The sequence below is a fragment of the Pararge aegeria genome, chromosome 8 (assembly GCF_905163445.1).
Source record: "Pararge aegeria chromosome 8, ilParAegt1.1, whole genome shotgun sequence".
Classification (NCBI taxonomy): domain Eukaryota; kingdom Metazoa; phylum Arthropoda; class Insecta; order Lepidoptera; family Nymphalidae; genus Pararge; species Pararge aegeria.
The window spans coordinates 13,677,662-13,703,987 of NC_053187.1; the positions used below are offsets into that span (position 1 = coordinate 13,677,662).

Genomic DNA, 26,326 nt, shown 5'->3' on the forward strand with positions numbered 1-26,326 from the left:
AATTAACTACTTTAGTCGATAATGACATTAAATTTTTTAACTCGGCATACTTCAATTCATCTACGATTGCTACATTCATACCATACCGTGTGCATCCACCAGCGCCATTGTGGAGGATTTTTTAACTGTTTAGCGCAACAACTGGACACTTTTCTCCCATATAAGATGACTCTCCTTCCCTCTACCCTCCATATCTCTACCACACAAATAATAGCAGCATCTATGGTTAAACGTCACTGTCACTTTGGCAGATCTCGTATGTACTATTTTGCAGTTATATCTTTTTGTTTACGAGTAGGTAACAAGAGTTGTGTGCGACCACGTGTTGTTAAAAATAATATTGGCTAAATATGGCTAAAATAAAAGTAAAGAAGAGCAAAAAGCAAGTTAACCAAGTAAAGGAAGCACCCAAGGAAGAGAATGTACTCGTACTACCGCCTGTGCGAATGTCTAGCGACCCTACACCAAAGCAGGTTCGTTATTTATGATATTTCACGGTTTCATGAAATAATAATTGAATTATTAAGTTACTAGTGCAAAGTCCTTTCCTATAAACGTTAATATGTGTTCTTGTTGCGAGTTTTAATTTGGTACATAGTACTAACACATTTCACATTTTTTTTAGGTTAAATGGATAAATAGGCAGCGAGTGTTGGTGTTCGCTGCACGAGGTATCAACCACCGTCATCGGCATTTAATGGAAGATCTTAAGAATTTAATGCCTCACCACAAAAGTGAATCTAAAATGGAGCGAAGCAAAAACTTGTATGTGGTTAATGAAATAAGTGAAATGAAGAACTGCAATAAATGCATTTTGTTTGAGGGCAGGAAAATGAGAGATTTGTATCTATGGCTTGCAAATATCCCAAATGGTCCTAGTGCTAAATTTTTAGTTGAGAATAGTAAGTTGCTAATTCTTACAAATAATATTAATACTATTCAACCAGCCGTCATGGAATGTTGCATACACATTGAGGGCACGGGACAGGATGTTGGATACCTATTTTCCAAAAAAAAAGCCTATAATTTTTATCTTTCAAAGACAGCCTAAATTGTCAAAATCTACAAGCTTAAGCTAATAAAGCTCCAGACAAAAGCTTGTATTAGTTAGGTTCATCATCATATCAACAGTTAAATCAACCATAGTCAATATGACACAAGTATGGCCTATAGATAAGCACAAGAAGTAGATACCAAGAAATGTTTAATTGGTGTGGATTAAGTCTAGATCCAGGTTCAATACTAATTTATTGTTCTCACTGCTAACTAAAGGTTCCAATAAATATTGGCAACACCCACATATAACACCACTGTGCCACTAAGTTTGTAAAAAACTGGTTTTTACTGGTTGTCACCAGAAAAGCAGGACTGGGAGTTGCTGAGACTCCTTTTCAATTACCATAGAATCACCCTAAGTTGATTCTATGTTTTGTATCAAAGCAGGGCAGTGCCTGATAATATTATGCAATTGTATTTAGGCAACCTAGATATATGCTTGTTTTCAGTGGTAATTTTTTTCATTTATTTCTTTGGTTTCTTTTAGAGCCAGCTCTAAATTGATCAATAGCATTTAAGTTAAGATTTATTTAGTATTACTATTGAAGTTTATTTCTATTTCAGTTTACACAATGGGTGAACTTAAGATGACTGGTAACTGTCTCAAAGGGTCCAGACCACTTTTATCATTCGACCCTCAGTTCACAAAAGATGCTCACTATAGTCTTTTAAAAGAACTTCTCGTACAGATATTTGGAGTTCCAAAACACCATCCTAAAAGCCAACCGTTCTTTGACCATGTTTACACATTTATGATTTTGGACAACAGGATTTGGTTTAGAAACTACCAAATATTATCTGAGGATGGGGCTCTTGCAGAAATAGGCCCTAGATTTGTTCTGAATCCAGTAAGTTTTAATTTTATCTACCCTATACAAATATGCAGATTGTTTTCTTTTTTAGTCAATAAGAAGAATACTAAACAAAGAGAGTTGATTTCCCAACACTTTTTCTGGTCTGTATACTATAGAACATTCCTGGCCTACTGTAAATTGAAATCTTAAATTAATTGTCTATATTTATTTAACAAGAATTCTCATCTTATATTAGGTGAAAATATTTTCCGGATCATTTGGTGGATCTACACTATGGGAAAACCCAAAATATGTGACCCCAGCAAAACTCAGACAGGCATACTCTAAGAAAGCTGCAAACAAATATGAGAGGAGGATTGAAAAGAAAGTAATGAATGAAGCCACAAAACCAGAAACTGGTTACCCAGATATAGAGGGAGCAGAGTTCTTTAAGGGAGATCCCTTGAAAAAAGCTGAAGATGTGTTAATGGAAGGTAAGAAAAATTTGTGTTTATATATTTGTAGCCCCAAATGTAAAACAAAATTTTGTGTGAATGAAATAGAGCATTAAAAATAAAATGCCTCTTTATTATGAGAGTAGGAAATTGGAAATTGTTGTGATGATGATATCAAACAGATTGCTGGGATACTATAGTCGTCATTGAAAGCTCTGAACCTGGACACCTAGAAGAGGCCTGTGTCAGGATAAGCATTAATTACAAAAAGCTAAAATGCAAGATTTTAATTGTATTTATTGTGTATCAGCAATAAAGGCTTTATGTGTTCATTTTAAAGAGCTGAACAATGAATAATCATCATCATCATCATCATCATCATAACCTATTACCAGCCCACTACAGGGCAGACTTCCCACCCTACAATGAGAAGGGGTTAAAAACCTGTAGTCAGCTGCGTGCATAGAGGGTATGCATAGGGTATGCAGATTCCATAAAATTATAAAAATCTCCAGTACGAGTTATATAAAACTTATGGGTAGGCATTGTAAGAGTTATGAAAAACCTACGCTTAAGTTTAACAACTCTTACTGGATTAATATAACTCATTTTATATCATTTGCATACCCTGTGCATTCCCTCTATGCACGTCACTGGCTGTAGTGTACCACTCTAGCCCAATGTAGATTGGTGGACCCCCAGTTGCTTAGATCCAAGCTGGTCTAAATTGCCAGTCTCAATTTAATGAGACTTGCAAGAGTTTACTCTCCACGATAAGCCAGTCCACTAGCACTGTTGCATATGATTCCTTACAATAAATATTTAAGCTCAATTGTATGTTGTGGTGTTTGGTGATACAAATAAAAAAATTTAGCCCAAAAGGTTGTTGAATACCATAAGGCCTAATTTTATTATAACGCTGAACCAAATACTGTTTTTCCTAGGTGGTAATAAGTTTGGTTGAGAAGTATAGATATCAGCTATCACAATTTTGTAACAATCAATATAATAATGGCTTATTGTTTCAGAACAAATTAAGGAAGAGCCTGAAGAAAATGAGAATAATGGTGTACCTGAACCAGTTTTCAGCATGAGAAAATCTAAAAGCAAACCTGACATGGCCATCAGGCGTAAACAACTTAAAGCCAAGAGCAAGGCTATTTCAGATCAAATAAAGAAAAGAAAACAATTTAAGAGGAAAAAACCAGTGAAATAAGTAATAAAAAAATATATCCACACTCATTGTTTTATTGAGAGATCGAATTAGATAACAACTATAGTGATTTAACAATTATAGTGATAATGGAAGGATACAATTTGAGGTAGAAAAATTAAATTATTTTCCAATAGATTTCCATTGCAACACTTGCTCATATAATACTTTTAATGTAAAAAAATTCTTATGCAAAACTTTATATTAGTAAATATTAAAAAAGAACTAAAAATTAACGTTAACTTTATATAAACTTGTAAATGCATTTATGTAAATGAATAATGTAAATGAGAATCAAGCTTATAGCATTATGAAAAAACTTGTTGCAAGTATTTTGTTTGAATTCTTTGAATCATATGATTTTCAAAGAAGTTTCATTTTTAATATTCTGCAAACTAAAAAAAGATCTACAATATATGTTGAATTAAACAATGATTCTCTACAGAAAAGTGTAAAATATGAGGCAGAATACAGTCAAGAGGACGGAATTGCATTCAATTCATTTTATTATATAAAAATAAATTTGTGACAAATATTTGTTTTTTTTTATAATTCTACATATTATTTATTTGTATTCATTATGCAAAAAATTCATTCAAATTATACGATATGTTCCTAAATAAGGTATTTTATGCATTTTCATGAATTACGAAGCACTAACAAATAGATATCCTTTAAACATTTTGAGTTTTATGGAAAAAAAAGTCGCGACACAGTCCAATGGACAGATCCGTAAAATGGATGAGGCCTTTGCCAAAAGGCACACCAAAACCAGGAACATTCTGTGATCTGTTTTCTGCAATAAAGGCTATTTTATCAAGAAAATGGGTAATTTGATTTGATTGTGTTGTAATTTATTAAAACACAAATGCAATGTTGTCAGATATTCTAGAACCAAGTACATATATCGGAAGATGGGTTATACATTTGTAAAGATTCATATAAATAGTCTTATTTATCAAAAATCATAAGCCTCTATGTTACTAATAGCACCTCAGTGATGTGCACGTAAAATCGTACCTATCAGGTGTTTAATATTTATTTTGATTTATTACATTTTCTACATTGACATACAATGGAATGGTTGACAAACTTCACTCCTAAATATTCCTTAAAATAGTTGAGATTTTACTTACAATAAGTTGTACTTGTATAAATAAATTAAAACTGTCAAAGGGCTAATAAACGTTTAATTTCGCGATAAAGTAGACACATTGGACCCTCAACTTTGTTTTATACGAATAATGATAAAAAATATATGTAGCTTTTTATCTCGAAACTGGCAGCTGGAACAGTTTAGTTGGATTTTTAATGAAAGCCATTATTCCATATAAAAGGCATAACATCCAAACTGATCGAATAAATCCAAAAAAAATTCGAATAGATTGCATCCAGAGGTAGAATAATTTTCAGTCTATGAAAACAGCTTCCTGCGGTAAACAAAATGTTCAAAAAACCGAATAAACGCGGATAAAGTCGCAAGCAACAGGATATAGTCTGTTACTTTAAATCTACCAAGTAGAAGCCGGGATATTGAAATTATCGAAGAAAACTAATTGAGTAACTGGTACCTATCATAAATTAAAGCAGAGTTTTCTATCTGGAACCTGGAAAAGAAATGTTCGAATGTGTCTACACAAAGCTAAGTTATATTAAAAGGTCAATAAGTGATATCGTCCTTTAACCACAGTTACGTTATGAAATTGTTTACAATCCCGAACGCCTTCGCGAATCGCGAATACGTTCCGAACCGGTGGTAGAGTCACTACAAACAGACTGACTTGACGTTTCAAAAGTGCTTATTAATTAGGCCTACTTGAAATAAATGAATTTTGAATTGAATTACATTTTTTGATTTAAAACAGTCGATAAACATTTTAAAATCTTATTTTGTATTACATGATATTATGCCTCCGAACTATGCTAATATAAAATAAAACTTTTCGAGCATTTAAGATTTCCCTATCATAATTTGATGGGGAACATGTATTTACCTAACTAACGTTAAAAATTAAAAAAATGTATAACTGGGCTTATACAATGGATTTTCTTATCATCTACTTAATAACTTAAACGACATAGTAAAATAAAAGTATAAAAATGTAAATTGTAAACAATGTTAAGCTGCAAGTAACGTTAGAGTAGCGTGATAAAATTGTAAAAAAGACACAATTAAAAAAAAATAAGAACATCTGTGTCCCTTAGTCGATACTCTGTAGTCTTGATAAAAGAGATTTATCTGAAACAAAAATAAATAAATTTAAACTTTTATGACGTTAGCCATTGCAATGTTATTAGTTTTTACCTTTTCACATATGAATTATTTGAAAAAATTTACCCAACATTCAGCACAGTAGAAGCGTACGGGCAGCGATACTACCTATGGTGACTCGCATTACACCTATAGTATTACATCACGCATTAATTATTTTTTTAAGTGAACCTAAACTATTTGAATAGATAGACAATGAACTGTTTAATGAAGAAGTTAAAAACAACATTGCAATTTAGGATAGCAGTTCTAACCGACATTCTATTAACATTGAAAAGAAAAAAAACAAATCTGCAGCTGTAGAAAAGTTATTTTAGTTCTAATATATTTATGCTAATGTAACCTAAGTCTTTTAGAAGACAAAGACAGAAGCAGTATACGAAAGGCGGCCTTATCGCTTAGTAGCGATAGTTTCTCCTTTCGCCGTATTAAAATTGTACCAGTCTAGCTACTACAGCCTCTAATTTGAAAGGCAATTACCAGTTCCTACCCCTGGGGACGACCCTGGGAGTGGCAGCGGGTTCCGCTACGAATTCCGGTTTGAGGTTGCAAATGTTATCGCACAAACAAAGTGATAACTAATTGTTAAATAAAAGCTGATTTTAAACTCGAAAATGAATTGCTATCCGTTACTAATATTCAAGGCACCGTTACTAATACACTAGGCATGGCGACTAATTAAAAAAAATGCCTTATGATGTTTACATAATAGGACATTTTTTTTAAATTTTAGCATTGATTAATATGTTACTATCCTTCCGAAGTAATCATAGCTTGTGTTATGGGTACTAAGATAGCTATTATTATGAATATAATACACACAATACTTATAATATACAGATAAACACCCAGACACTGAAAAACAATCATGTTCATGACACAAACATTTTCCAGTTGTGAGAATCGTACCCACGGCCTAGGACTCAGATAGCAGGGTCGCTGCCCACTGCGCCAGTCGGCCGTCAAATGTGGGGTGTCAACTCATTACACTCTATAAAAATATTGCAGAGGACTTTGCCCAGCAATGTGATGTTAAAGAGGAGGATAAGCTCTACTATTCCGCGACCGGAAGCCGACGCCGATTTCTCCAGCATGCTGTAATTCGAATTATTATACTGTAAACGCCCAGCGTCGTTAAAGCACACAATCCTACCTCGCACAACCACCAAAGCCCGCACATCGAACAACATGCACAATCAGTATAGCGCTCAGTACTTCTCTTGCAGTTCTTCCAGCTCAACGCGGTCCGCACGGTGTCCGCCCAACTCTGCGAGCCGCGAATTCTTCCACTGCCCGTCCCCACTGTTCATATTGCGGTCCTCGCAAACGCATAGGAATAGCGAGTCGACAACCATCTATGAAAAAAATACAGTCATTCATTTAGTTTCAAGTTAACGAATGTAGTCATCAACATAACCTCCCAATAAGTGTACCATTGTATACAACGTGTAAATGAAAACCGAAGTAGTACTTTAGAGGTACATTATTTACTGTCGCTGAGACTTATCTGTGAAACCGAAACGCTAAGAGTTTTTAAGTATTTACTGAAAGAAATCATATACTGCCCTAACATAATATGCAAAAGTTAAAAAAATGACACCTGTCACTTTATTAGGTACGCGTCGCGTAGCGTAGGTACAATGCGCGTCAATTTGTAGTTTTTATGGGAAAATAAATATTTTTCTTTTGATTTTGTATTTTTACAGGGTCCATTCCTCATGAAATAAATAAATAAATATACTACGACAATACACACATCGCCATCTAGCACCAAAGTAAGCGTAGCTTGTGCTATGGGTACTAAGATCTGTATGTTATGACTGATCAATATGTTAATGAATAATATACATAAATACTCGTAATACACCCAGACACTGAAATACATTCTTGTTCATCACACAAACATTTTTCCAGTTGTGGGAACCGAACCCACGGCCTTAGACCCAGAAAGCAGGGTCGCTGCCCACTGCGCCAATCGACCGTTAAATATACTTATGCACCCTTCAACAGTAGCTATTTCGTAATTCCGTTACACTTTGTATTTATGAAAGCTTCATAAGTACCTGAAATAGATCTACACGAATAAAGAGTTTTTGATTTTGCACGCCTCATAAGCGAAGCGTTGAGGTTGTGCTCTACTCTCGACATTTGAAAAAAAGCAGTTTTCTCGAAACTGAAATCGATTTTTTGTTATTTATATTGCACTTACAGGTTAATTTGAGTACTAATATCAAGTCAAATAATTTGTCAGCCACATAAAATACATTTAGATAACAATTTTTTTGTTTAACATAGTAAATAATAACATTAAACATAATCTTTTCTGGACGTCCGTGTATGGACGGGTGTATGTGGCATCAAAATTGGTCGAAAAAATGATCGTATCGGAATAATTTTTTTTTAATTATCTAACACACGACATAATTTCTTAGTTAATATGAGCGTTCAATTCGCTGTCGTTAAATTTTCATGTAATTATTCTAGCTAATATTAATTGTAACTTTCAATGTGCAATCGTTATGACATTCCCGTGTCTTGTTTACAAAAATTGAATAATAATTAATATGAAAAAAAAAATTTGTAATGAGCATTGAAAGTTTCAGTTAAAAAAAATTCAATTTTATTGTGGAAATAAATGAGATTATGAGGCGTGCACTTTTGGATTTTCCAAATTTTTTAATAAATAGAATTGATGTGACTATTTAGTTTAATAAATTAACTATTTTTTACAGTTAACAAGCGGTTCCGTTACGACGAAACCGTTTAGAGAGAGAACAATAGTGCTGGGCGACGAAAGGGCACTTATTTGCTTCAGTAGTTAGGGACGTACATACTGCACTCATAACATTATTTGTAAACTAAAGTTTTGAGTAAATCCCAAATATATTTAACAAAGTTTGAATATAAGACTAATGACCTTGAACTTAATTTTTTAGTATTAGAAGAGTTTTATGTGATAGAACTCATCCGGGAAACTATTGGTGCAATACTACTTCAAGCAGCTTACTTGCAATGCTTTCTTTCGGTCTTAAGGATGTGAATGTCGGCATATGATGCTTAATACCTACCCCTCAAGTTGATGGATACGTTGAGGACGTGTTCCTTGCATGCCCTGCTAAGTGTTGCTCTGTTTATGGTTTACCACTTCACCATTATGAGCCATTATGATTGATAGGCCATCTACTTGGATCATCAATTAAAACTCGAAAAGGTTGTTGTATAGCCGGCGATGTCGGCATTCACCACGAGATCAAAGGCCAGGACTACTGTAACTCAGTTTATTACTATGACAAAAATGCGCATGAGTGAACCTCTAAAGTCGCGCTAGTAATAAAACAATTACATACCTCGTACAACGAAAGTATACAATGTGCGATGAAGAAGGAAAAGATGCAGATGACGAGCGTGGGCACGGCAAAGAAATGCAGGTCGGAGTTGCGTTTGAGAAGTAGTAAACCCACGATGCCGGTCACTGCGGTGACGATACATTTGCCCAAGAACAGGATGAAATCGCCGACGCTGTTGATGGTGGCCACTTGCAACGCGTTGTTCACTATGGTGCTGAATGCCTGTAAGAATCATCTTTTTAGCAGAAACTTCCTTATTTCACGTACTTGGACGTCTTCGTTGGTGATGCGAAGGCGACTAAGAATGGCAGGGTGATAATGTATTTTGCGACAGGCGTAAATCTTTCGATCTTTGCTGTCAAACGTCACTTTAGTATTTTTATTCTATGCAAAATTGACGTTTGACAGCAAAGATCTCGTTATTTACGCATTTCGCAAACCTGTTGTGAGCAATGTTTTATATTCAATTGATGAATTTCTGCAATTTAAGCCTCAGAACTAGATTATTACCCTTATGTTACGTAAATTGACCAAAATTTTGTATGTCGGGGCTGCCTGACTAGATATGATGCAACTTTTATTTTTTTAAGAACTTATGATCACATATTCCTACCAATAAATAAAACACGACGTATAAGACCACGACCACGCATCGGGGTCGGCTGTATTGCAAACACCGATCCGGCCGCGAAACGTAAGCGTCCCTACATTAATGTCCGTAAGAATATTTCAAAATTTTCTTTTCGCGGAGCATAGCAATTAATGCAAATTGTTCATTGTATATCATGGAAACGCAATGTAGCGCCTGCTTCTATACAATATTAAGAAAATAACAAATAAAATTTATTGTATAAAATAACAAACTGAATATTAGAAGTAAAGGCTATCCAAAATTAGATAAATTTAAGGGAAACTTGATAACCAATTTCACTTCATTTTATCAAACAAGCTGTATCTCATCCGCATTTATATCAGATTGTTTTCCTGTAATAAACAGCGGCCAATGTTACTCTCCGTCCTTTCAACATCCTCTATGCCCAAAATGATTGGTTGCTTTGTTAGGCGTGAAAGAAGGATAAACAAACAAATAAAATTTCGTATTTAAAACATTAACAGTAAGTATTTTCATGTTCCAGAAGTTCATAACATTTCATTTAAACGTTCGCTTATGGAAAAATTGTATCGCTGTTGCTAGCTGCGTTTTACTCGCTTTAAAGTCATAATTAAAAAAATGTATAGCCGACATAACCTCAATTTCTGTGCTAAGTTCGTTGTAAGCCTTATCCTATCATCTGAGGTCTTCGGGCTAAACGGGCTATCAAACGCAAGAATACTTTATAAGTTGCTAGCTGCGTTGTACTCGCTTTAAAGTCATAATTAAAAAATGTAAAGCCGACATAACCTCAATTTCTGTGCTAAGTTCGTTGTAAGCCTTATCCTATCATTTGAGGTCTTCGGGCTAAACGGGCTATCAAACGCAAGAATACTTTATAAGTTGCTAGCTGCGTTTTACTCGCTTTAAAGTCATAATTAAAAAATGTATAGCCGACATAACCTCAATTTCTGTGCTAAGTTCGTTCTAAGCCTTATCCTATCATTTGAGGTCTTCGGGCTAAACGGGCTATCAAACACAAGAATAATTTATAAGTGGTACTGGCAGTTTCTGAGGTTAGGTTGACGCACGTCAAACAAACTCTTCGGTTTTGTTATATCAGTAGGCATAATTCCACATTATGATGTAACAATCGCGTAATCGCGTTTCCTCGATATATTTCCTTACTTTGTTCCTTGTAATTACAAATGAGGTCATGGTAGCCTCGTAACGAATGCCATACTTTTAAACAAGTCTATCCATTGAGGGACTCTACTTTGAGCGTTAAGATCATGTCCTATCATCATTCAAATATGCTGAAAACTCATTTTGAAACTTTTTATCCGACGGGTTCAGCCTACGGTCAGATTTAAATTATCAACACGCAGATGTCATAGAACTAATAATTAATTCAGTAATTTCTAAAGCTGCGCCTGTCGATGACGTAATTCGAATATTAAAACATAAACATTTGTTATAATAAAAAAGGAGAGTTTTTAAATAAACCATATATATCTAGAGCGTGGGTGGCAATCGCGTGATGTTTTTTCATTATGATACGTAGCTTTTTTACTTGTACCCACTACAATGAGGTCATAGTAGCCCTGTTCCGAATGCGCTACTTTTAAACAAATCAATCCAGTTAGTACTCTACTTTAACGTTCAGGTATTATCCTATCACCTTTCAAATATGTTGAAAAACCCGCTGTCCGACGCTTTTACGCTACCAGATATAGGTAGGTACCTATCCGTTATAAGTAAATACACATAAATATTTCATTTTTAATCGTTCGACGTAGCTGTCGATTACGTATAACGTATTTTTAAAATTAAACAATTGTTATTTTTGTAAGAATTGAAGTTTTTAAATAAACCATATATTAAAAAGACTTTTTCAATACACTCGTCTTTTGGAGTTTTATTGCCGATTAACCCAGCGGTGTATATACTCGTATAAACGTCCCACATCTACGCCGACTGTCCTATTCAAAGAAATGACTTCATGCATGATTACGTAGCGTCTTTACGCTAATAAGCTCATGAAGCGGATTATCATGAAACATTGCGAACGTTTACCCCGACAAGCGTAGATTGCAATATTGAACAATATTGCATAATTGAAGTCATTTTGATGGTTCATATAAATATTTACGAGTAATAAGGTTTAAAACTAGGGGCTGTGGCTGTACTGTCCATCAAAGTTATGCCCAATAATGAAACACGGTCGCTGACTATGGGCCCTATAAGAAGGCTCAGAGTCACTCAGCGGGCGATGGAGAGAGCTATGCTCGGAGTACCTCTGCGTGATCAAATCAGAAATGAGGAGATTCGTAGAAGAACCAGAGTTACCGACATAGCTCAACAACTCGCAAAGCTGAAGTGGCAATGGGCGGAGCACATAGCTCGGAGAACGGATGGATGGCCGTTGGGGTCCCAAGGTGCTAAAATGGCGGCCCATGGCGACCGCCAACGAGGTGGACAGACGACATAAATTGCGTCGCGGGGAGTCGCTGGACACAAGCGGTACATAACCGTGGAATTTGGAACTCCCTTCAAAAGACTTATGTCCAGCAGTGGTTGTCTATCGGTTGATATGATGATGATTATGAATTAGGTTTAGATAATGAAGGGGAAGTGAAAATTATATAATATGGCAGTCATATACCGGCAACGTTTTAAAAATACGATACCTAGGTACTCTAAGGACGACTAGCTGTATAGCTCCAATAAACCCGTACCAGGATAAAACGCTTAAATCTCAAATCTGCCATTATTAACAACCCATAACAGGCCCTTGCTACAGGGCACGGATCTCCTATCAGAATATTTAGTCTTTGCTTGCCGACTGGCAATCAACAGTTCTTCAAATGGTGCAAGCAACGTCTTGCGCGAGCTTGCCCTTAAATTAATGAAAGATGATGTTTAGGTTTAATTTTTCATGCACTATCAAAATGAAGGTTAGGTATAACCTAGCCTGCGCTGCCTGTGGCCAGCGTTCAATTAATTGCCGCGTTGTTAGAATATGATAAATCCTTTGTGGGGATGGGTATATGCTTTTATAACATGATACCGAAGGTAATATTGGATCTACCTTTACCTAAGTTTAAACAATATATTAAAACACATTCAACAAATCTTGGTTACTACACGATTGATGAATTCCTTAATGACAAGGCTGCTTGGAAGCAGGCCACACCGCTCTCATCTCTCACAAAGCAGAAAAATTCTAAAGATTGTTAAACTTTAAAATGATGTTGGAAAAGAGCAATCTGCTGAGTTTCTTGTCGGCTCTTCTCAGTAGAATCTGCCTTCCGAACCGGTGGTAGAGTCACTACAAACAGACTGACTTGACGTTTCAAAAGTGCTTAGTAATTAGGCCTACCTGAAATAAATGAATTTTGAATTTTATGAATCACGTATTAGTCGCCGCCTTATATGTGTTACGTATTGTTGGCACATATTGATATCCTATAGACCGATAAATAAAGAATTAGTCAACTTAAGTATAACAACGTTTTGGAATTCAACAAATGTTTACCTTCGCCGCAGCTTTGCAAAAGTGGCACCTTTCGATTGTTATGATTGTATATGCGTTGTGGTTCAAGTAACGTATGAACTTCTCGAAGCAGTAGAAACAGCAGATGCAACACTTCAGACCGCATTTGGCGCAATCCGAGCCCTTCTCGGCTCTTGCTGACATTCTAGAAACGAAAGTCATCATCATACAACATTGGAGAACTTTGGAGGTTTTAAGCACTAAACGTTTGGCCCTATGATTATTATTCTTATTTTTTAAATTTATTTATTATTTATGTACCATAAATTGTGATTGTGAACATGAGATAGATGAAGTGTAGAAAGGAAAGTGAACAAGTGTATTATGAAGTTGTCCACCAATCCGCACTGTGCCAGCGTGGTGGATTACGGCCTTAACCCCTTAGGGTTGATATGATGATGATAATAATGATGAACGTAATTACAATTCTTTCATATATATATATATATACACATACATACATAATAGACAGTAAACTTTATTTGCCGTTAAAAAATAATAATCTAAAAGGTGTGAAGAACCCCCGGGACGTTCCGGTATTTGAGCAATACTAGCGAAGTAAGCGTATGCTGGATAATTTTTTGCTGTATCCCTACTAATATTATAAATGTCAATGTAAGTTTGTTTGTAACGCTTTCACGCAAAAACAACTTAACCGATTTTCATGAAACTTTGTACACATATTCTTGGAAGTTTTAGAAGTATTATAACTCGACATTAAGCTCGGTTCCTTTGGGAGAGGGGATGAAAGTGTTTGACGATTTTACACCATAATTACGACAAATTAAAACCGATTTAAATAATTATTGTTGTACTATAGATGTTATAATATGTGTTTAATTTTGACCAAACTTTGTGTAGATCTGATGAATGTGGTTGGAGATAGAGGACAGAACTCCTCAGCTTATTAAAGGCTTAGCGATACTGAATAGCGGGCAACAGCTAGTAAAGAATATAGCAATTAAAAAATTACACCGTACAGAATCGTCCGGTTGTCTTGGATTGTAGCAAACTAAACTCATTGTATATCACGGACACAATAAAACCAAAATAACGGACAAAAAAGAAATGCGCAGACTATTAAAATCACTTGTAATGTTAATACTATTAAGAAGAAGCTTCTTGACTTACTGTATACGCACGTAAGTTATTTTCCAGAAATTAAAGCATCTATAGTTTATACTGCAATGATGGTTAGGTAAGGTAAGACATTCTCCATCTTACAATGAGAAGAGGTTTAGGCTGTAGTCCACCACGCTGGCCCAGTGCGTGCAGGTTTCCTAACGGTGTTTTCTTTCATCGTTTAAGTGATAATTTTAAAGACGCACATCACTCGTGTTAGAGGGGTAGCTAGGGATCGAATCAGTCGCTATTGGGCTAGCTTCCAGTCATTACACAAGTCTCTCTAGGATCTGAGGTGGGTTTCCAAGCTGTCCCGTCCTCGCTAGCGCGGGAGCCCCAACAATCGGCTGAGGTGGTTGGTAGACGTCCGGGAGGTAGTGAGGGGAGTCATAACCTCCGTCCTGCCCAAGGGTCGGAGGAAGCAATAAAGCTTTTCCACCACGCCAAAAAAAAAGGGATCGAATCAGTCCCCTTAAAGTAAGGCATCACTTTCGGTAATCACCGATTTTGCATTATATCATCCCATAATACATTACAAACCACTCCAGCAAATTGTCGAGAATTTCTGTCTTGTTGACTACATCCGGGAATCGAACCAGAGCTTTTTACGCTACGCTAACATCCACGAGGCGTTTACAACTCACTTATAATCGAATTGTTGGGAGTAAAATTTATGCTAATTAGCAACTATACGTAATGAAACTAAGTATTCGTAGATCTACTCACTTAGCGTGTAAATACGTAAGAATCAGTCTTGGAACCTTGAACAGTGTGATCAAAAACGATCCTTTTGCGACGGATCCCAAATGATATTTCAGAAGCTTTCCGATGGAATACAGCACGGGCGAAGGATTTGCGTTTGGTCCCCTGAAAATAAATTAAGTTTTATTTGGGGATTCAGATAAATGGAGTAAGCGGCAAGCTTATCACACATTGAGGCGCCTCGAAAACGTCAGTAGCACCGAATTTCATACATTAGAAACGAACACCCATCGACATATTAGAAACGAAATAAATAAATTATTTATGCAAATCTTCTGCGAAAGGTATATAGGTATATAGGTACGACGGGTACGACACACTTTAAATAGCAGTTCCAAAAGTAACTTTTGATCTAAGAATGTCTAAAAAAATCATAACCATGATTTCGCCAGGGCTGTAAATCGATACATTTTCTCACCAGTATTTTGAGATCGAAATTATGAAACATGTAGTAGCGGTTTCGTACGGTAAAAAATCCTTTGATGTCATGGAATCGCAAGTATTTACGTCCCAGCGTGCATTTTATTGAGTTCGTTTAGCCGAAAAAATCGAATTTTAAAAATCATTATTTCTACCAATTTACTCACTTTGTTTAATGAATAATTGTCATTTACAAAACCTCTTGAAGCAACAAACATTAAACAGGTACTTCTATTCTTAACGACCGGAATGGTCCCAAAACTAATTTACAAATTGTTGTGTGACCGACATTTGATAAAGTAACCTACATACACTTCAATGCTATTAAAATTGCTACGTGTTAACCGGCAGACATACTCGTAGGTACCTACATGACGTGACTACAATATTCTAGTCATAGTTATATAAAATATCCCATAATATTAAAGAATGACGCATCGCCCATTTGCCTACTCCAACTGTGTTTCCATAACCATAATATGACCTTTACAACTATGGCATTCTTGTTGCTGTAATTCACAATATAAAGCATTATGCTAATATACTAAAGTTGTTATTCTTTAGATAGATAGGGGGGAGATGATTGATGATCAGTAAATCTTTACATTACTTACTACTTTTTGTAAAAAATATATATATTGTTATATATATGTATATTATGTGCTTAAAAGGAGATCCCAGCGTAATAATTAAGATATGAATAAAATTTATTATTATTATTGTTGTTCTTGGATGCACAGGAGTCACGCACGATTACCATCTACTGGCAACCCAGTATTAGGTAATTAGCTGCCCCATACCAGTTAGAATAGACACAAACATAGGAACACGTACTTGTCTAAAGCATCACTGTAATAAGTACCCAGAAATAGACATATGCTGGCAGTTCAGTATGTACACGCTGCCCCATAGCACGCAGTTAAGGCAACATCTGTAGAACATGTACTTGCCTAAAGTACCGGTAAAACTTGCCTAAGTGTGACACGGCACCCGCGATTGTCATTAGCTGGCAGCTTAGAATGAATTCGCTGCCCCACATCAGGCATATAAGTAATAATTAGATCCAACGGCTGATTGGCTTTGGCAGTGGGCAGCGACCCTGCTTTCTTAGTCCAAGGCTGTGGGTTCGATTCCCACAACTGGAAAATGTTTGTGTGATGAACATGATTGTTTTTCATTTTCTGGATTTTTTATGCATTTTATAAGAATTTATGTATATTATTCATAAAGATATAGAGCTTACTTTGGGCTAGATGGCGATGAGTGTATTGTCGTAGTATATTTATTTATTTACTTAATCCACATAACATGTACTTAGCTAATGTACCACACGTGACTAGGCACACACGTTTGTTATCCGCTGGCAGCCTAGTATAAACTCGCTGGTCCACACCTGGCAGATAAGGCACATCCACATAACATGGACTAACCTAAAGTACCAGTGTGACACGGCGCCCGCAATGGTCATCTGCTGGCAGCCTAGTATAAAATCTCTGGCCCAAACCTGGCAGATAAGGCACATCCACATAACACGTACGTACCTAAAGTACCAGTGTGACACGGCGCCCGCGATGGTAGTCTGCTGGCAGCCTAGTACGCAAACTCGCTGGCCCACACCTGGCAGATAAGGTACATCCACATAACACGTACTTACCTAAAGTACCAGTGTGACACGGCGCCCGCAATGGTCATCTGCTGGCAGCCTAGTATGAACTCGCTGCCCCACACCAGGCAGATTAGGCACATCCACCACATGCTCTTGACCCACATTGGATCAAACTCTATCGGATCTAGAATATAACCTAGGAAATAACACTACATTATAATATATTAACATAACATCCAAAGTTCACTCAACTAAGATTCTGAAAAATGAAACCATCTGATATATATTATAGCTTAAATTAAAAATAAAAATTACAATAGCTATTCATTAATTCTGATGACACTCTTAGACAGAATATAGTTAAATAACTTGAAATGTATACATTAATATAGCAACACTGCATGCAAACTATAATATTATCTAGACATACATAACGTAGCAACAAAATATTCAGAAAACCATTGTAACCACCTTGATCCATTTCTATGTAGTTTTCAGACATAGGATACTTTTTATATGTAAAATTTACAAAGAGTACAAAAAATTACGTACACATAAGAAATGGATTTTACGAAGAATATTACCTACAAATGAAAGACGGATTGCATGCTACAAATTAAGTAATCAATTTAATCTGTGGGTCAAAATAGATTACGAAGGTTATGATAAGGACCAACTATATAAATTAGTAACTGAATAATTAATGAAAGGATAAAGTCTTCTTACTTACTCTTAAGGCTAGCACTCTTATTAATATTTTGTGCTTCTATTGCAGCATTGTCCACAAGGTCGGGTAAAGTTGTACCATTGTAAAAGAAATTCGTTTTATATGGTATGCCAGGGTAATTTGCTGTTGCTAAACACACCTACAATTAAAACATTATTTTGTTTATATTTTTTTACAGTAACGCAACACAGTACAGTATACAGTAAAGTTAAAACTGTCACACAAAATCAGCATACAATAATATTCTTTAGATCTGGATATTGCAATTGGGATAGAAAAAAAATAACTAAAAAGAAAATGCTAAAGAGATAAATAATCTTACCACAACAAATGACCAAAATGTGAAGAACAGCACAAGGAAGAAAAAGGTTATTATTGGTTGCAAGAAGAGTGCTGGAATAGATCCCAGACAGTGTGCAGTTTCTTTAAATAAAGCTGCCAGGAATGACACACGTGAACGCATCACCCAAACCAACAGAAGCAAAATTAGCTGAAACAACAACAATAATAATTATAGAAATCGATATTACAACAATGCCACTACAATATTAATGCTCACAACTTAGGCTTTCTTGATGTGTGTGAACAACTACTGTATTTTCGTAGATTAGCACAGCTTACCTATTTTGATTTAAGCAATCTCCATACACATTTTGGATAGATAAAATAGCATTAAATTTAATTAAAGTAGCTGGACATAGTTATAAGAACACTACAGTTCTTTTTACACAATTTTATCATGAAAAGGATATTGTGGGTAATACCCTATTATGTATTTAACATTATATATTTAAAAAATATATCTAACAGTATAGCTTCATACTGTTTCATAAGCTGGTGCAGCCGCAAGCAAAGTTAGTGTAAAATTGGACTAAACCTATCGAAAGTGCATAGGCATCTTCTATGAAAATATTCTACTTCATAGAATTCTTAACATTTACATTAAAAAAAACACACACAATAAGTAGAACAGATGGTTGGATATGCAGGCTTAGTTAGGTAGGATAGTACTTAAAATAATATACAATTTTCCCATTGTTTATGGCTAAGAAGTGGTTTGATTAATTTATTTTTAATTATGAATATGACAAATATGATTGCATTTGAAATCTATCAAAAAACATAAAGCATATTATCTGTAAATTGAAATCTCAGTCCCTAATAACTTAAATTCAAAATAATAGTAACAAGTTCATTTACTTACTGTGATTATAGTTGCAATAATAGAATACCACAAAAATGCCTTCTCGTTTTTAAGTGACTCCTAAAAAAAAAACAGAAGTATAATAAATAATATCCTTTACACATTTATGTTTATAAATACCATTTATTAAATATTAAGAGTACTTGAAATAATGCCCAGGTACATTAAGCTATGTTAGTAAGTATGAACTCACGGCAAGAAACAAAGTTGTGTCTGAGAAATCCTTTTGCTTAGTTTGAAGCTCATGGTATGTGTACCACAATAGAGCAGTTCCCGCCACACTGGCTATTGATACAATAATCATAAATATCCATGACACAAGACTCGCCAACAAATGTAAAATAGAAACCATGATCAGTGAGCATACTAGAACAATACAGATACATTTAAGATAACAACATTGACTGTTCAGTTCTAATCAAATCTTAAATTAAATAACACAGATAGACCAAATGTTTGTTAACAACCCAAACTAACAATAATTCAATATTATATTTTACATAACCAGATTAAAAGTCTTTAAGACACTAGTATACCTATTTATAAAAATACACTATAAAGCAATAAAAAAATAGATTTTCAATGATAATTAATAGGCATAACATATAAATCCCTACAAAAAGAAAATAATTAATTTGTTTTAAAGACAATCAAGAAAATTTTGGTCTTATAGCTTGGAAGATAGTGAAAAATTAATAATATACTTACTAAATGCAATTATAACACATATAATCATTTCTTTCCAAGAAGAGTAAAGATCTGACAAGCTCTGTTCAATTGTATCCCAACTGTTTAGCAAAGCATAAAAATCTGTGAAGACTTTCTGAGCCAAATCTGTTGCGGATTTAGGGAAGCACCTATTGAGTAGAGGGAAGGAATCGTAGACTGGCAAAGTAGGGCAAGGTCCAATAAAATTATGCAAGTTGTTTGTATGTGTTAAAGTTGTTACATTAAAGTCATATGTGCAAAGATTAGATCCTGTTGCCTTGTAAAAGTTTTGGATATCAGAAAAGGACTCCATTTTCTTATTAGGACATTGTTTCACACATATCTTTAGTGATCGTCTCAACTCTTTGATATCCATAAAAAATAAGTAGCTTTTGTCTGCTGTGCTTATTCCGGCTAGTGGTAAGTTAATTAATTTCTTGTTACTTTTAACACCACATGTATTACCAAATGAATCATAGCCGTTTATTAGTCGTTGTGGATTGCCGTACACGAAAGATATAGCGGCGATTATTATCTGAAAAAATGCATAATAGGTAAGCAGTTTTAATAAACAAATATCGACACTAATTCCCAAAGTAACACTTATTCAAAAACATACCATCAAAATCCAAAAAATAACATAAATAACAAGCCACAAGACATCAGTGCAGCCTTTACGAGGAGTTTCATTTTGTGGAGATATCTCACTTTGAGCGCAACCCATTTTAATTAAACACTTTGTATTTACTATTTGATTTGGTCAGCGATTTACATTATATCATGGGCGTATTTGTTTGGAAGATGAAGAGTAGAAAGAATGTAGTAGCTAGTTTCACACACTCGACGGAAACGTTTTACGTGCACCAACGCTTCAAGCTAGCACTTTAACAGAATATAATTATTAAGTTCATTTTAAAAAGTAAAATATTACGATTTATTATGCCAATCTCACGGAGTAGAACCACTTTAAATTACAGTTCCGTTAATAAGATAAACATTAACAAAAACGACCAACTATCATTCTGCGGCTTCTAAGTTCTATATAACAGTATTTCTGTTGTTTTCAAGCTAAGATACAGATAATTATTACATACGTTTTGGAACACAGACATGTAATAAACCCTTCACACTTTTCTTCACAGAATAATCTAATTATAATGAGTGAACATGTACAACATAAGTACCACTGGTGTACCACGTAAGTAATGCGGGGTTTGGATATGTTCGATATGGAGGAAGGCGAGTACACAAACCTTTTTTACGTATTTGGCTACATGGTGATATACCTCAGCCTTTTCCCTACGGGAAAGATTGCGAAAAAAAAAAAAGTACACTTTGACTTCTGAGGTTTGACAGCGTGAGTGTACTTGACAGTTATATGAATGATTCTGGCATTGCAATTTGCAAACTATTAGGTACGGTTTTATTTTATTCAACATGAATAATAAAACAGGCTTTAAAATCACGTCTTTTATATGTAATCATTATTTTAAACGCAATTTAAATAACAATGTGGCTAGTATAACCAGAATTCACAGAGAAGTATTTACAAGAATGTATCCCACTAAAGTTGTTTTGGCAAATGGAGCTTCAATTAATATCAGATACCACGAACCGAGGAAAATAATAAAAGTAAGCTATGACTTCCGTGTGTTCTATTATCACTATTGACCATTTTAGCTGGCCAGCTCCACAAGCAAAGTATTCTTCAGCCTCCAAGGTTTATGACAGTTTAGCCTGTAACCTTATATTTTTTGATATGATGTATGTATCCATCTTCTTCACCCATATTTTATGAACTACTGCACACATGCCTTCTCTCCTAAGAAAAATATTTATTCTTAAACCCTTCATGGTGCTGGAGGCTTACTCTTCTTGTAGTAGTAATAGGGGATATAATTAAATTCTTGTGTCTTTCTTTTATAGTCTGAAATTGAATAATAAATCATAGCTTGTTGACATTTGTATGACAATTTCATCTTTTCAGTTACCTTTAGATATGACTACATTATCAGAAGATGAAAGAAAAGCAAGACTTGAAAAAAGGAAACCAAAAAGGAAGATCAAAATAACTGAAATTGTTGAAGACAACTTCAATGCAAAAAAGTACTTAAAATATATAAAGAAATGATACAAAAATAAGAGTTATGATTAATGCTGAATACATTGTAGGAAATACTTAGAATAAATTAAACTTAATCTTTACCCTTTTTATTTTTGGAACAATTATTTTTGCCAGCCATGCCAGCTGCACACAAATTTATTATTGGATGCATATTACAAAACAGTCATCCTTCACGTTCTATTATAGCTTTATTTGCTTAAATTCAAGTTGTGTAAATTCCAAGTTATTGTGTGTATATATACTGTCACCATCAAAAAAATTAATAAAAAAGCTAATAGTTATTTTATTATTTGTAAGAAAAATTTGGGTTATGTTGATTATAAACTATATTACCATATAATACAGTTACGGCTAAGTTTCAGAGATGTAGACTTTTAACCCAGTATACTATTGTAGGCTTCAGCATGGAGCAGCTATGGAATCTGTGAAGCCAGGTAAACTGAAGTGAGTTCCCAACGAGTCACATCCAGACATGTCACAATGTGACAAGTTGGGATTTCTGACTGCCCCTTGTTTGTGAAGCATACTGAAAAAGAAAGTTGAAACAAGTAATAGGTGTGACTCAATGTGTCACACTTATTTATTTGTATGGGTGGTGATGGTAGGTAAATTAGTCAAGTTATTTGACAAATTTCTATTTCTACAAAAAAAAAAATCAAAAACCCACTAAAAAAACCATGTATTTGGATTACACCTCTAGCATAAGGTTATTTGTTAATAATTGATCCAAATATTCAATGAAAGCCGGGCGATCACTTAGCCCTGGGACACATTGTATAGTTGTTAAAACTTCAATTTCATGAAAACAAATTCATCAAGGTGTTAAATCTTTTTTCTAGGAACTGAGTTTTTTTATTCTAACCTTAACTTTTATTTAAGCAATCCTCGTCAATGTGCAATTAGATTTTTTATTAGTTAGGAACTCACCAAACCAAGATGTTTATGAAAAACAAATACAAGGTTTGTAGTTAGATTGTGTCCTCTTTGGGCTAAAGTATTTTATAAGTGCTGTCACTGCTAAACGCCAATTGCAACACTATGGTCATACTATCTGTACTCTGTCAAAATAAGACAATGTCATTGATAGGCATTGAATCGAGTTTGAAGTTATTCTCGTGTTAACCTATTTGTGAAATCCTTACGTAAGAAAATTAAATATAGTTAACTAAAAAATGGGGAACCAAGTCTTCGCTGAAGCAGTTCCTCCCAAAATACATGAAGTCAAAGGAAACCCTCCTCCGGAATGCCCTATGCACAACAAAGATGGTCCTGCAAAAAATGATAGCAAAGCAACACCTTCGGAATGCCCTGTTCAGCATGATAATAATATCAATCCATACAATATGGTAAGATTGTGTTTTATTCTTTGCCTATAGCTGGATAATTTTTTCCAACATCCACTCTGAAGAAAAATTAAAATTTCCTGCTTTCGATAAAATAATGTTTATTTTATAAACAGTTTGATCATTGTCGATGTTTTTAGATTGCTCGATTTGACCATGTTTCAATGAAATGTTGCACTTTTGTAGATGCCACCAGCTAATCAACAACCTGCTCCAGACCAACCATTCACTCTTCCAACAAATCGTCAAGTATCATCTATTCCTAGAGCCATGCCAGACGGTTCCACAGAGTTCTGGGTGTATCCCAGTCAGCAAATGTTCTGGAATGCAATGTTACGCAAAGGCTGGAGATGGAAGGATGAGGACATAAAACAGAAAGATATGGAGGATATAATTAGAATACACAATGCCAATAATGAACAAGTAAGTGATACTATATTTAATAAAAATATAGTCTGTGACTTTGTGTGAAACATAATATCTAAAAAATATTGGTTTCTAATTTGTTACATTCTTGGTGCTTATTGGTCACTTACCAAGACTTCAATTCTAGACATGTACCTTAGTTTCTAGAAAAAGTTGTGTTACGTGTCAGTAATCCAAGATTGTGGTAGTTATTTGTTTATTATTTTCACCAATAAGTAAAAAAAAAAAAACATATATTTCAAGTAGGCACATAGTTCCAGCACACATGCACTAGTGGCACATAGCACCAGTTTGGTTCCGGTCTGGAAGGCAGATTTCACTAAGAGCCAGCAAAAAACAGATTGCTCTTTTCCAACATAATTTTATCATAAAACAATATTTAGTATTTTTCTGTTTTGTGAGAGATGAGAGTGTAGTGCTTCCAAGCAGCCTTGTCTTCTAAGAATATGTGTAGTAACCATGATTGGTTAAATGTTTTACTTGTACTAGCATTTATAACAATCTATAATGGCAGTCTTACTGGTTAAAAATACACCTTTATCATACTACTTTCCTATAAAACTATAGTGGACTTAAATTATATACTATGGGTCCATGTAAATTTCCTAAGCTAAGTTTATCCAAATAAAGGAAAATGATTGTGGAAATAAAATCTATTTACAAATTTCTTCATAGAACACTTACATCATACTGAAAGATTCTTGACTTATCTAAACAAACAGTTTTTCCTTTGTCAGTCCTTGCAGATAAGGACCAAGATAATATTTTCTATTCAACATGCCTGTTACTATTCTGTTCCAAGTTGGTACCACAATCCAATTGGCTTTGGACATCTTAAGTGGGATGAAAAACCAGAGACATACTTTTGACTCCCTCATGTCATGGTAATCTTGAGTATGCAATTTTATACTATGTTCTACTTACTGCTATGTTCTATCCTATATTTTGTTAACATAACATAGGATAGAACATAGCAGTAAGTCTAAGCTCCCTTTCCTATGAGAAGCCTATGCTCTGCAGTGGGACAAACACTGAAGATATTATACAATGTTTTGTTAATTAACAGGCATGGCAAGAAGTTTTAAAATGGGAAGCACTACATGCCAAAGAGTGTGGTCACCCCAGGTTGAAGAGTTTTGGAGGGAAAGCCACACAGTACAGTCCCAGAGCAATGATGCGCTCTTGGTTGGGGTATGATGTAAAATTATTTCTATAAATACTTTTTCACCTATTTAGTAAATGCAGATGGTATATATTCATCATCTGTTAACCATAATAAGTAAAATCATTTCCATAGAGTACTATCATTGAATGCAGAAGATTCTAGGCATAACCTAAATTTAACTGGTAAAAATTATGAAGAATTTATATGTCTAATCCCATAATGTGCATTTCATAAATATTTTTCTCTATATGCTTGGGTCAATAATGTATCAGATGTTCATAAGATTATGTTTTACAGATATGAGCTACCCTTTGATCGTCATGACTGGATTGTGGATAGGTGTGGTCACGATGTCCGCTATATAATTGATTATTATGATGGTGGTGAAGTTGACAACAAATTCCAATTTGCTCTACTGGATGTCAGACCAGCAATGGACTCATTTGACAATGTCTGGGACAGAATGAAAGTGTTTTATATGAGATACAGATATGAAATAATAGGCGACAAAAAGGATAACAAATTGGCTAATTAGGGAACCATAATCTGTGTTGTTAACTGTATGTAGTTTTAGATTTTAGTACAAAACTTACATTTTAGCTAATCTATAAAAGTTAAGAATTTGTTTCCTTTTATTCAACTTGGGGAAGTTATTATTCTAACAAACACAATATTATTTTATCAGGTGGGGTGGTTCTGTCGACAATTAATGTCACGGCAGTCACTCTTTGTGATTTGGAATATTTATTTTTCTAAAATGTTTTAGCATAACACAATCTTAGTATTATTTTAGTTTTGTTATTGTACATTTAGTAGTATATATACCTCATACTAACCATTTAGTATATCTTGTCAAATAAGTAATTGAAATTGAATATTAAAATGGCAATTGAACAATGCAATCTATTTTTCCTAGTGAATAATATATTTTATTGTTATTATACTACAAGCCATGCTATGTCAACTACTTTAGGAAGTTCTGACATTCAGAAACTGAATTTTTATTTATATAGATACATATAGACTGTAGTTACAATTAAAAATCACATTCATAACATAGCAATCCTGTTTCTTAATAAAATGCCAAAATTAAAAAAAAAATTATGGTTTCATTTAACATCTTTGAGTAATTAAGTGTAAAGATGTTTCAAGGAGGTAAACAGATTTAACCAGATATTGGAACCTCTACTTAGGTTACAAGGATATTATTTATACATATATTACGGCTTAAAATGGTAGAATAATTATCATCCTATAAATCTATTGATGTTCACAGCTGGGCATGCAATGCTTGCCAGTGTGGGGTCACAATTCCAACATCTTGGGATCCCAATGTCCATAGGTCCTTTGACGATGTGCCCCATGCATTGCCACTTTAGATTTGCAAATTGCTGAACTATTTCAGTAACTCCATTCTCATACAGATCTCATTT

At 34.5% G+C, this 26,326-nt stretch overlaps 4 protein-coding genes across 6 annotated transcripts; 3 read left to right on the forward strand and 1 right to left on the reverse strand.

The window, feature by feature from the left end:
• The first annotated feature begins 253 nt into the window (after positions 1-253).
• On the forward strand, positions 254-3,715 carry LOC120625648 (ribosome biogenesis protein BRX1 homolog). The gene is made up of 5 exons (XM_039892746.1): positions 254-473; positions 626-902; positions 1,621-1,904; positions 2,107-2,344; positions 3,334-3,715. The coding sequence occupies exons 1-5, from the start codon at positions 351-353 to the stop codon at positions 3,519-3,521; spliced, it is 1,110 nt and encodes a 369-aa protein (XP_039748680.1). The 5' UTR covers positions 254-350; the 3' UTR covers positions 3,522-3,715.
• A 35-nt stretch (positions 3,716-3,750) lies between these two features.
• On the reverse strand, positions 3,751-20,869 carry LOC120625647 (choline transporter-like 1). 3 transcript variants are annotated; one of them, XR_005658823.1, is made up of 12 exons: positions 20,454-20,869; positions 19,835-20,369; positions 19,320-19,492; positions 19,127-19,186; positions 18,245-18,412; positions 17,926-18,061; positions 17,244-17,379; positions 15,134-15,274; positions 13,268-13,430; positions 9,138-9,359; positions 6,944-7,145; positions 3,751-5,757 (listed from the first exon to the last, which is right to left on the reverse strand). XR_005658823.1 is itself a non-coding variant. In XM_039892744.1 (12 exons), exons 1-12 carry the CDS (start codon positions 20,556-20,558, stop codon positions 5,754-5,756), a joined length of 1,995 nt encoding a protein of 664 aa, XP_039748678.1. In that variant the 5' UTR covers positions 20,559-20,869; the 3' UTR covers positions 3,752-5,753. The 3 variants fall into 3 exon arrangements, 1 of the variants encoding a protein (XP_039748678.1); XR_005658822.1 differs by having other exon boundaries at positions 3,752-5,757; positions 17,244-17,391; XM_039892744.1 differs by having other exon boundaries at positions 3,752-5,757; positions 7,006-7,145; positions 17,244-17,391.
• A 328-nt stretch (positions 20,870-21,197) lies between these two features.
• On the forward strand, positions 21,198-22,039 carry LOC120625784 (39S ribosomal protein L55, mitochondrial). The gene is made up of 2 exons (XM_039892991.1): positions 21,198-21,466; positions 21,822-22,039. The coding sequence occupies exons 1-2, from the start codon at positions 21,272-21,274 to the stop codon at positions 21,963-21,965; spliced, it is 339 nt and encodes a 112-aa protein (XP_039748925.1). The 5' UTR covers positions 21,198-21,271; the 3' UTR covers positions 21,966-22,039.
• Positions 22,040-23,019: 980 nt separating this feature from the next.
• LOC120625661 (holocytochrome c-type synthase) lies at positions 23,020-25,829 on the forward strand. Its single transcript, XM_039892776.1, has 4 exons — positions 23,020-23,305; positions 23,489-23,725; positions 24,795-24,919; positions 25,191-25,829. Exons 1-4 carry the CDS (start codon positions 23,132-23,134, stop codon positions 25,426-25,428), a joined length of 774 nt encoding a protein of 257 aa, XP_039748710.1. The 5' UTR covers positions 23,020-23,131; the 3' UTR covers positions 25,429-25,829.
• Positions 25,830-26,326: the final 497 nt, after the last annotated feature.

What these genes read in the sequence shown, in the direction of transcription:
- LOC120625661 (XM_039892776.1), top strand. Translation starts at nt 23,132, where the DNA reads ATGGGGAACCAAGTCTTCGCTGAAGCAGTTCCTCCCAAAATACATGAA. An exon ending in ATATCAATCCATACAATATG is followed by an intron (nt 23,306 to 23,488) that starts GTAAGATTGTGT and finishes GCACTTTTGTAG; the next exon opens with ATGCCACCAGCTAATCAACA. An exon ending in ACAATGCCAATAATGAACAA is followed by an intron (nt 23,726 to 24,794) that starts GTAAGTGATACT and finishes GTTAATTAACAG; the next exon opens with GCATGGCAAGAAGTTTTAAA.
- LOC120625784 (XM_039892991.1), top strand. Translation starts at nt 21,272, where the DNA reads ATGAATAATAAAACAGGCTTTAAAATCACGTCTTTTATATGTAATCAT. An exon ending in AACCGAGGAAAATAATAAAA is followed by an intron (nt 21,467 to 21,821) that starts GTAAGCTATGAC and finishes TCATCTTTTCAG; the next exon opens with TTACCTTTAGATATGACTAC.
- LOC120625648 (XM_039892746.1), top strand. Translation starts at nt 351, where the DNA reads ATGGCTAAAATAAAAGTAAAGAAGAGCAAAAAGCAAGTTAACCAAGTA. An exon ending in TAAATTTTTAGTTGAGAATA is followed by an intron (nt 903 to 1,620) that starts GTAAGTTGCTAA and finishes TTTCTATTTCAG; the next exon opens with TTTACACAATGGGTGAACTT. An exon ending in CTAGATTTGTTCTGAATCCA is followed by an intron (nt 1,905 to 2,106) that starts GTAAGTTTTAAT and finishes ATCTTATATTAG; the next exon opens with GTGAAAATATTTTCCGGATC.
- LOC120625647 (XM_039892744.1), bottom strand. Translation starts at nt 20,558, where the DNA reads ATGGGTTGCGCTCAAAGTGAGATATCTCCACAAAATGAAACTCCTCGT. An exon ending in TTATTGCAACTATAATCACA is followed by an intron (nt 18,413 to 19,126) that starts GTAAGTAAATGA and finishes TTGTTGTTTCAG; the next exon opens with CTAATTTTGCTTCTGTTGGT. An exon ending in TAAGAGTGCTAGCCTTAAGA is followed by an intron (nt 17,392 to 17,925) that starts GTAAGTAAGAAG and finishes GTTATTTCCTAG; the next exon opens with GTTATATTCTAGATCCGATA.